Raw genomic sequence first — 11,903 nt, 5'->3', positions numbered from 1 at the left:
TCTCCAAAAAAGCAGATAAGTAACGTATCGTAAAAAGGTAAGGGCACGTATATTGTTACCACGTCCAATCTCCAAAAAAGCAGATAAGGATAGGATCGTAAAAAGGTAAGGGCACGTATATTGTTATCACGTTCAAATACCATAAAACAGATTAGTAACGGATCGTAAAAAGGGAAAGGCACCTTCATTTTTATAACATGTACGTGCAATAATTTACAGGTAATCTTTTCGAAAAGTGATGTTAATATTTTGGTTGTGTATTGTTTGGGTATGCGAGAACGCACCAAAAAAAAAAACGTTGAAAGTAATAAAACGAGTTAAGTAACTAAGTGTAACTAACTGTTACACACAAATGCACTATAGAGGCTTCCAATGTTAAAAAGGTGTATGGAAACTACAGGGCCCGCTGGGTTACTTCTATGTGTTTGCTTGTGAGCAAGACGTGGAACCGAAATTTCTATGTTCAAATCCATTGCAACAGCTCGTGCTTTTTGAAGTATTTCATTATTCTATCAGGAAACTCGCGGTCATTTCTGAGAATGTCCTTGATATTTTTGATGTGTTCCCCTGTTTTATGTTGAATTCAAATGAAAGTACATATTTTTAATGTATATTAATTTAATCATCAATATAACATTTTATGGTGAGCGTGAACATCAACTTGTCTTATGTCTAATAATAATATAAAACCAACCTAACCTTATTGACATCTGTCATAGTATGTTCAGGATTACACTCTGAACATCGAACACCTTCCCCTTAAGGATTAAGTCTATGGGGTTGTCTAACTACCCTACCAGAACGTGTTGCACTAATGAAAGTAAATGAATTTGATCCATCTGGAACTGGTATCCTTGAACGCGATACTCTGTTATGAGTTGACATCAATTCATTTCCATCTGAATTATATACTGTTTCAGTGTCGTTGTTTAATGTGCTACCATTTAGTTCGTTGTTTAATGATAAGTTATTAAAGTCACTAGTCGTAGGAGTATGGGAGAACTGAGTTTCGTCAATTGGATACAATCGAGGGTCCAATGAAAATTCCTTATTACTTGTTTGTGAATGTTTCATTTGAAAGGAGTTTCGCCTAACAATTTTTCCATTACTCTCTTTTTTTATCCAATATGACCTAGGCTCTTTACGCTTTTCAATAACGATACCTTTATGCCAAATTCGGTCTTTTGCACTTTTAATCACTACTTTATCCCCTTTTTCAAAGATGGTGGTTTTTTTACGAGCTGTGTTGTTGTATTGTAATGTCATATTCTGTTTTTTGACACATAACTTGTTAAAAATGTCCCTGACTATTCTTGGTTCTAAGTTTGAACCCATTATAGGAAGTTCTGTTTTCAAATTTCTACTTTGTAATATTTGTGCTAGTGAAGCACCCAAAGATATTAAGATTGAGTTATTGTATTCCATAATTGATTCTCTATAGTCAGTACATTCTTCAAATGACTTTCTAAGGATTGGTTTGCAAATACTCACTGCTTTCTCCGCCAGACCATTACTCTGATGATAATGTGGAGTACATGTTAAAACAGTACTGTCTTTATTGGAGTAATAACTATGACATTTCCTCGATAAAAATGGTAAATTATCTGCTATAATATAAGAAGGATATCCAAATTTTGTAAAAATATCTTGGAAAGCATCTACAACTGATTTAGACGTTTTGTCTTTCAATTTGTACAGTTCAATCCAGTGTGAAAAATAGTCAACGACAACTAAGTATGGGTTTGCTCCATATTCCAAAATATCAGTGCCAACTTTGTTAAACCTATACTTTGGAATAGAGTGTGGTAATAAAGGTTCTCTATAATTACTGGACATAAACTTTTCACAAGTTCTACATTTTTTTATAAAGTTAACAATATCTTCTGACATTTCCGGCCAATAAAACAGTTTCCTAGCTTTATTGATAGTTTTACTTATGCCTATGTGTCCTTTATGTAAAAGTTTAATCATTGGTTGTTTAAGGCTCTCAGGAATAATAATTTTTTCATCAAGAAACACGATACCGGCTTCTACATAAATTGACTCTTTAAGGTTATAGAATGACTTACATTGTTGAGAGATGATATTATTTGTTTTGTTTGGCCAACCATTGAAATAAAAATCAATTATTTTTGACAGAGTTGGGTCTTTATTGCTCTCTAGTCGAAGTTCAGATTTCCTTTCCTCACTTATTGGTAAATGTTTTGACACTAAATGTACCATATCAAACATATCCTTATCATATTCAGTTTCTTTTAAGCTTGACCTAGATAACATGTCAGCAAATTGTACATTTTTTCCTGAAACATAGTACACATTTAGAGAATATTTTAGTAATTTAAGCCTAATTCGTTGCAATCTAACTGAACCAATTTTGCAAATTGCTTTTTTCATTATCGCAATTATTGGTTTATGGTCACTTTGTACATCTATGTCATAACCATATATAAAACTATGAAATTTCTGAGTAGCAAACTATATAGCTAAAAATTCTTTCTCTGTTTGACTATAATTTATTTCATGATCATTCATGTTGCGAGAATCACAAGCAACCAATTTTAAATTGCCCTGATACTTCTGAAACATGCAACAACCAAGACCATTTTTTGAAGCGTCACACTGCAAGATAATTTTTTTACTAGGATCAAAAGGTGTTAATGCAGGTGACTTGCAAACAATCTCTTTTAGTTTTTTAAAACACTCTTCATGTTTAGGAAGCCATAGCCACTCAGTATTTGATTTTAATAATTCACACAAAGGTTGTATATATTGTGCCATATTTACAACATACCTTCTTACATAATTAAATGAACCTAATACTCTTTGAAGTTCAACTTTATTTTTTGGATTTTCCAATAATACTAAAGCTTTTACTCTATCCGGATCGATTTCTATTCCTTTTTCTGAAAAAACTTGTCCCATAAAATTTACTTCTGTTTGAAAATACTGCAATTTATCTTTGTTAAATTTAGCACCTACTTGTCGAGCTCGCTGTACTACTTGTTCAACTGCTCTATCATGTTCAAATTTGTCAGATCCCATGACAATCATGTCATCATGACATATTTGTACATTCTTTATGTTAGAAAAATTATTTTCTACTTGTTCCTGAAATATATCCTGGGAACTTGACAAACCATAAGGTAATACTATATACTTATACATTCCAAAAGGGGTTGAAAAACAGCATTTCCAAGAAGAATGTTCATCAAGCTCAATATGGTGGTACCCTTCAGCTAAATCAAAAACTGTAAAATATTTTTTACCTAAAATCTGTGATGAAATGTCTTCAAGTTTGGGAACTAATCCATGTTTACGAATTATTTGTTTATTGAGGTCAGAAGGGTCCAGACATAATCTCAGTTTTCCAGTGGGCTTTTCAATAACAACTATACGGTTAACACTTGCTCGAGGATCAAAATCATACACTTTTACTATTGCTTTTCTCTCTATCAACCTATCCAGTTCTTTTTTAAACTTATCTTTTATGACTCGTGGAACTTTGGTGGGGGGGTGTGATACTTGTTCAAAATGTTCAACTGTAGTAATTACATGCTTTCCACCAAACTTTCCATAGCCACAAAATATATCATTATGCTTAGTAATAAATTCTGATTTTAAGTCATTTTCATTTATGTTTTCTTAATTCTACTTTATTTACTCGTTTTACTAAACCTAAGTTTACACATGCTTGACCACCTAATAAAACTTTTGTGGCACCTTCAATTATAACAAAGTCTTCATATATACTGTTATCTTTGTATTTACAAAGCAAATTTACAATACCTTCAGTCTTTGCTTTAGTACCCTCAAATCCCTTTATAATGCAACCAGTATTTCTAATCTTAAAATGTGTATCCATTTTCTGAAATATTTCTTTAGGAATTACACTAATATCTGCTTCTGTGTCAAGCTTTAACCTTACTTTCTTATTTTCTATTTCTATAATTTCATCCCACATATTTTCATTTCTGCAAAATTTACATTTTTTACAATTATTACAAGAGCTTTTAACATTATTTATATAAAATTCATCTGAACTATCGCTCTCAGAATTTTTGTTTACATTTTTTACATTTTTGACTTTACATGCTATTGCAAAATGGTTTAGTATACCACATTTTTTACAAGGTTTACCAAATGCAGGACATGCACGAGGTCCATGCAATGTTTGACATCTTCTACACTTAAATTTATCACTTTTTCTCTCAAACTTTTCATATTTTTCCTTAGATCTATCACTTACCTCTCTCTCTAACTTTCTATTGTTTACTTTTTTAACAGCATGTATGTCCCTTTGCCTTTCATCACCATTCTGCTGGAATTGTAGATTCTGTTGCCTGCTGAGTTCACTGGTTCTACACAAATCGATGGCTTTTCCCAAGGTGAGCTTTTCAAAACGTAGTAGGGCTTCCCTGGTCACTGGATCTTTTATACCCATCACAATTTTGTCCCTTAATGCCTTCTCCTCCGGGGTCTGGTCTGGGTCTACTTCGTTATAATTGCATTAACGTATAAGGTGTTTACAATCCGTCAAAAAGTGCTCAAACAATTCGCCTTCTTTTTGAACTCGCTTCAAAAAATTATATCTTTCAAAAGTCTCATTTACTTTTGGATTAACATATTTGTCGATTAGACTCATGGTAAATTCAAATTTATTTGGTTCATCTCCAGGTACCTCAAACGTTGACATGATTCTTGCTGAGTCATTCCCAATAATATTTCTTAGGATAGATAATTTTACTTTATCTAATGAGTCTTGTTGGCCTGTGGCTATTAAATAGTCTTCAAAGCATGTTCTCCAGAAACGCCATTCCACAGCAGCAATTTGTGCTTGAAGGTCAAAATCAGGGGGTAACTTTACACCGATACTTGCGTTAGCTCCGGCCATTTTGTTCACCTACTCTCTTGTACTTCACACCACACTTGAAACTTGATTCAATTACTTTAGACTTAGTTAACTGAACTTCTGTCAATATATTTTGACAAACGACTGCGCCATGTTTTATGTTGAATTCAAATGAAAGTACATATTTTTAATGTATATTAATTTAATCATCAATATATCATTTTATGGTGAGCGTGAACATCAACTTGTCTTATGTCTAATAATAATATAAAACCAACCTAACCTTATTGACATCTGTCATAGTATGTTCAGGATTACACTCTGAACATCGAACATCCCCTACCGAGATCATGTCGATCGATTTAGCTTGCAGTGCGTTAACTACTGGTTCTAAAAACTGCTGAATATTTGGCAATTGTTTGTAGAGTAACAATAAACACTGGTTTTGTAACGGCTGAATGCAACTGATATGCAGATTTTCTGCTGGCATAATTTCCCTCTACGGATAACGTTTCTAGAGATTTCACAAGCTCTGAAAAATGCTGAGAAAACTTTCTGATTGATTTATATTTTTCGGACCATCTCGTCTCACATAATCGTGATAGGTTTGGAGCGTAGTTTCGACGTGTAGTCGATTCCCTGAAAAACGTTATCACATCCTTTACAGTGGCGACAGTACTTCTAATTTCTGGCACTGCGTTCGCATCATTCACAACAAGGTTGAGTTTGTGACTTGAGCAATGAAAATATAAAGCACGAGGATATTTTTTTCTCAAAATGGCTTGTACGCCACCCTCTTTCCCTACCATTGTAGAACAGCCATCGAATCCAAACCCTACGCAATCTTCGGTTGAGAGGTTAGAACTAATTAAGAAATTGTCAATTGCTTCGGCAATTGCGGAAGCATTTTGTGCTTTTAGTTCAACGAACCCTACAAATTCTTCTCTGATTTTCCTTTTACTTTCGTCGTAGAGCCGCACGCCTATTGACAGTTGTTCTTTCCCAGATACGTCTGCTGTTTCATCAGCTAAGACTGCGTAAGCCATGGTCTTCTGAACCTCACTAATTATATTCTCCTTAATAACTTCGCAACATAAATTCATCAATTCGTTTTGTATTTTTGGCGATGTGTAAACTGCATTGCGACGGCACTTTTCCAGGTGACTCTTTAATTTGTCGTCCCCTGAATTGATTCTCAACTTCAATAAATCTAATAAAACAGCCTCATCTGCTTGTTTGCCCCTAAGAGGCATATCATGTGTACCGCAAAATACTATACAAGAAATAATTGATGACAATATTTGTCTGTTTTCATCGATTGCTTTTTGGTGTCCACTTTGCAGTTGGATGTCTACAGGAACATTGTTAAGAAAATTTTTTGCAGCATTTGTCGCCGTTTGGTGAAGGTTGGTCGTTGCATGCTTTCGGCAGTCTTCATGCATATTTTTGAACTTTATACCAGGTGTCCAAGAGCACCCTGGACATAGGAGATTAACATGGGAAAACGGTTTTGATTTTTTTGCGCCTGTACGGCTGATTTGATTGAAAAATCGTATTAATGAAAGTTGTAGTACCTATCACGGACTAGTTTTCTGTATTTTTTTCGGATCTCTAACTTGAGCCCTTTCGTCGTAAAACACGAACAAAAATGCGAAAATTTAAACTTTTTACCTGCACTGTATAAGCGGTTGCCGAGCAACCGTACCCGCAACAATGACCTGTTTACCCGTTGCCCGACAACCGCCTATACAGTGCAGGCCAAAAGTTAAAATTTTCTCATTTTTGTTCGTGTTTTACGGCGAAAGGGCTCAAGTTAGAGATCCGAAAAAAATACAGAAAACTAGTCCGTGATAGGTACTACAACTTTCATTAATACGATTTTTCAATCAAATCAACCGTACAGGCGCAAAAAAATCAAAACCGTTTTCCCATGTTAATCTCCTATGTCCAGGGTGCTCTTGGACACCTGGTATATGGCCTGACCATAAACGATCTCAAAATTCCTCTCACAGTGCTAATGGGCGGAGGGAACAAAACACAATGCTTACAAAGAGCACCTTTTAGTCGCTTGGAATATACTAGCCATGGTGAATATTGATCCAACCAAGCATGATTAAATTTTCTTTTTAAATGGCTTGCATCACTTTCAAAATCGTAATTTCTGGGCGGGATCCAAGGATTTTGTAACAACTCCCTCTTCTTTTCCGTCGATAGCTGGGTAGCCAACCCAACATAACGACCCAGATCATTTTCATGATAGCCATCGTCCACTATAATTTCAGGATCGACGTTGACGTCATAAGTTTGTTGGGATGTCGATGGAGAAGAATAGTCGGCAACAGATATATTAACAGGTTCTGCTGGAGAATTTGACGCTTGTCCAATGTTAGCATGCAATGATCTTGGCATTACATGAATGGTTTTATCATGGTTGTCATTTTCATCGCTTCCTCTGCTACTTTCCCGACATTTTTTTCTTTTTTCGCGTGTCCTCCCTAAAAAATGGATACACAAAATTACTCTTACAGTGTGTAGGCGGGTTGCATAGGACGAAAATAAAGATCAAGTTTCACATTCTAATATACCAGGTGTCCAAGAGCACCCTGGACATAGGAGATTAACATGGGAAAACGGTTTTGATTTTTTGGCGCCTGTACGGCTGATTTGATTGAAAAATCGTATTAATAAAAGTTGTAGTACCTATCACGGACTAGTTTTCTGTATTTTTTTCGAATCTCTAACTTGAGCCCTTTCGTCGTAAAACACGAGAAATGTCCCTAAACCCACGTACTACACTAGAGTAAGCTAGAAAACCGCTGTAGTAAGCAGAATAGTTCTTTAAAACCATTTGTTGCGTTCGTACTATCATCATTACTTATGTCAAAGCCAAGCTAACCGTTTGTTGCTGTTTAAGTATTGCTCATTAGTTATAAGTGCCTTATTTCGAAAATAAATCTTTTTTTTAAAACATCTTCAATCGGAATAGAGCTTTAATTGGCGCAGCCGGTAGGATAGTGCGAGTTTCCGTCTTTATCGAGTTTTCGTTGCCGGGAAGTGATTTTTCAAAATCTTTATCGCGCTATCTGCCACACATCGAACCGAGCCGATTTCCGAAAAGAAGATAGCAACCTGAGATCACCTGGAAGTGTCGCATCACGTCAGTGAAGGGTTCCTGAGAGAATCATCGCACGCCTCTGCATGTCAGTGCTGGAGATATAGGGATTTTCCACCAGATAGTGACAAAGCGGTTCCCATGGGTTCTACGATTGTGTAAGTCGTTGAAATGACCATTTTTGTTACATGTCTAATAGGTTGAAAAAGGTTTTATATGAACATAGGGCTTCCTTAGGGTTAGGACAAATTTTTGATTCTGAAAGTTCAGATAGTGAAACTGATCAACTCGACGAAGAGTGTAATTTAGATAAAGTTGTTACACACGAGCAAGAAGAACTCGTTGAATTAATTGATAATTTAAACATAAATACTTTAAGTGCACCTTTACAAAGTAATAGTAATAGGATAAAAATGGAAAATATTCGTTTCCACACTACTCTCTTACCTACCTTCTCTGGGAAACAAGAGCATTTAGAAAGTTTCATTTTGTCAGTAGATGAATTTTTTGCTACTTATTATAATGGGACAAATGAACAGAAACAGTTAGTGACAGCCGCAATTAAGTCTAAGTTGGTTGAGGATGCAAGGAATTTTTGCCTTTCACGTCCTGATTTAAATAATTGGAATGCCATTAAAACTGGTCTACGTCAAAAGTTTGGAGATCCTGTAACATATCAAATTTTATTGCAAGAACTCCAATATATTAAAATCAATAAATATGAATCATTGTTGCAATTTGTAGAAAGAATTAAGACCTTTGTACAGAGAATTATAGCCAAAATTCAGTGTGAAGTTTTAGATCAAGCTTCTAAATTAACCCTACTTTCACAAGTAGAAAATACTGCAGTTCTTATTCTTACAGCAAATTCGCCGCAAACATTAAAGACAATGCTTATGATTCAAAGGCCTAACTCGTTAGATGCTGCTTTTCAACATGTAATTAATTACAACATGATTGAATCTCAAGTTAATTTTACACAAATTAATACTGTACACCATCAACGCCATCAACAAAATCAAAACCAACAATTTAACACCAATACACAAAATAGACATACACGACCAGTACACAAACCCCTATTCAATCCATTTACACCAGGAAATCAGTTTACACAACCAAAACAATTTCCTAGTCAACCAATTAACATTCAATCAAGACCCAATGTTAATAGACACTACCCGACTAATTCACAAGTATTTGGGAGACAACCCCAATTCAAACCAAAATTTGATACACCTACTCCTATGTCAACATCCACAGCAGGACCATCCCGATTATTCCAACAAAGACAACCTCAAAGATATAATAATTTCCAACCTTCGGGACAAAGAAATTTCATATCACAAGAGTTAACTAATCTTGAAGTAAATCCTCAATTTGAAGACCAAGTTTATTATGACAATAATACGCCTAATAATTGTTGTTTTGATAACTACCCTCAAATGCCGAATGACGAGTATATTCAAGATCCTAACACAGAATTTGAAGAAATAATTGATTGTCAAAATCAAAATTTTCAAGAACCAGAAAATTTTCAGGATGTAGCCTCCAACAAGGAATTAACTTAAACAATGTTGCACAAACAATTGAATTACCCTACTTTTACCTTCCAAATAAACAAGTTACGATTTTAATAGATTCTGGAGCCTATGACTCTATTATTTCACCCAAAATTGCAAAACTTTTTCCAAACAATGTGTATATTGAGCCATTTGAAGTAATTGCCTGTAAGCAAAATTACAAAGAAGACAAAAATCTCAGTCTAAAATTGCTAGAAGAACTTGGCATTCAGTACTCTTTCAAAATGCGTGTGCTAAATTGGCATGACAATTTTGATGCTCTTATCGGTACAAAAGATTTGAGAATGTTGAACGCTTAAATAAATAAATAAATAAAATGCCTTTATTTCAACAACAATAAGTTAACAGAAATGTGTTGAAATACGTCAAATGGTTGCGTCAAAACGTCAAAACTGACACAAAGAACATTTACAGTACAATTATTACTTAAAATAAACTTAGATAGATGCAGAATAATGAAAACAAATACATATAAAATTAACACAAGACAGACAGCATAAGCGTGCACTGCTAGACCGAAAGTACCTCTTTCATTTTTATTATTATTTTTTATTTTCTAAATTATTTTCCATCAGAGTCCAGAAACTCCTGCAGTGAATACGGTTCAACATCACATAGGTACTTCTTTAAAGAGTTTTTGAAAGCCTGAATCGAGTTAATCTCCTTTATCCTTGCAGGCAGTTTATTGTATATGCTTATCATTGAGTACATGCAGTTGGTTTCAGTCAATGTTAATCGATGTTTAGGACAATTGTACAAGCGGTATTTATTGCGAGTACCATGTTCATGTGTGATGGCTGATAAAGAAAAACATCTAGGATGCTTCTTGAGGAACATTAGGCACTCGAGCACATATATGGCTGGAACAGTCAAAAACCCGTTCTGTCGAAAAACCCCCCTACATGATTGTTTAAATGCCAGATTTAAAATTATTCTCAACGCTTTCTTTTGGATAACAAAAGGTTGCTCCAAGTTGCTGGCATTACCCCAAAACACAATTCCATATCGAAGCATCGAAATGAAATTGCCATAGTACACCACCACCGATGCTTCATAGTCAAGAAATCTTACCACAGTTCTCAGAGCATAACATGCAGTATTCAATTTTTTACAGAGATTGCGCACGTGAAATTTCCATTTAAGCGAATAATCTATCTGGACACCAAGAAGTCTGGCCTCCTCAACCACAGCCAGCACATCGTCACCGAACCTCACCTCAGATGGAACGTGCATTTTATTTTGTTGGGTTCTATACACAATACAAAGTGATTTTTCAGCGTTTAGAATTAGCTTGTTTTTGGAAAACCATGACTTTAAAGAATAGTAATATTCTTCAGCCCGCGTTACAAGTTCTGCCAAGCCTCCACCACTTATTACAAGATTAGTGTCATCTGCGTAATTTGCCAGACAAGCGGAAGGGCAAGCCTGCCAGAGGTCATTTAAGTAGATAATAAATAAAAGGGGGCCCAATACGCTACCTTGAGGAACGCCCAAATTAGTAACCAACCTGGAAGATTTACAGCTTCGGAGTACAACGCACTGAGGCCGGTCTTGAAGATACGAGCCGACCCACGACAAAGCTGGTCCTCTAACTCCGTACCTCTCAAGCTTTGCGAGAAGATCGGGGTGGCTTAAGCAGTCAAAAGCTTTCGATAAATCAAGGAAAAGCCCGAGAGCAAGCTCGCCCCTCTCGAGAGCCCGAAGCGCGGAAGAAACGAGCTCAAAGACTGCCGTCTCAACCGATCTTCCAGGCAGAAATCCATGTTGAAAATCTGATAAAAGGTTGTTTGATACAAAAAAATTCAATAGCCTATCAAAAAAAGTCCTCTCAAATAATTTGGAGAACGATGACAAAATACTGATAGGTCGATAATTTTGCAGACAATTGGTATCACCCTTCTTATGAAGCGGTTTAATAATGGCATTTTTTAACTTTTCTGGGTAGACCCCTTCAGCAAAAGAGGTGTTTATCGCCCAGGTGAGTGGGGCAGAAATCTCTGTAATGCATCTCTTCAACAGAAACAACGGAATATCATCTTCCCCAGCACAAAGTTTAGAATGAAAATTTATCGTAATATTTATGAGTTCCATTTCACTAACTGGACGCAAGAAAAACGATTTAACGTTTCGTTTTATATTTGAACAGTTTGAGTCTATATTCTGACTGTGCGGCTCATTGCCCAGCCTGCACAGAGCTCTCAACGCCGCACTTTGAAATGTGACATTAAAATCCTCAGACAATGATTGCAAATCACCCTCAGGAACAATAGCGTGTTGCTTTTCTTTATTTCCAGTCAGATCATGTACTATTTTCCAGGTAGTCTTGCTTTTATTATTAGAGGCTATAATTCTATTTGAA

At 35.5% G+C, this 11,903-nt stretch overlaps 1 protein-coding gene across 1 annotated transcript; it reads right to left on the bottom strand.

Moving 5' to 3' along the window:
• Positions 1-811: 811 nt before the first annotated feature.
• Positions 812-6,114, bottom strand: LOC145737496 (52 kDa repressor of the inhibitor of the protein kinase-like). The gene is given in 5 exon segments (XM_081992200.1): positions 812-868; positions 913-1,269; positions 4,247-4,488; positions 5,168-5,243; positions 5,245-6,114. Coding segments are annotated over 5 exon segments (1,590 nt in total). The 5' UTR covers positions 6,103-6,114.
• Positions 6,115-11,903: the final 5,789 nt, after the last annotated feature.

The sequence above is a fragment of the Ips typographus genome, linkage group LG14 (assembly GCF_016097725.1).
Source record: "Ips typographus isolate SLU linkage group LG14, UJ_Ityp_2.0, whole genome shotgun sequence".
Lineage (NCBI taxonomy): Eukaryota > Metazoa > Arthropoda > Insecta > Coleoptera > Curculionidae > Ips > Ips typographus.
Note: the sequence above shows the minus strand (reverse complement) of the source record. Positions and strands in the feature narration are given on the sequence as shown.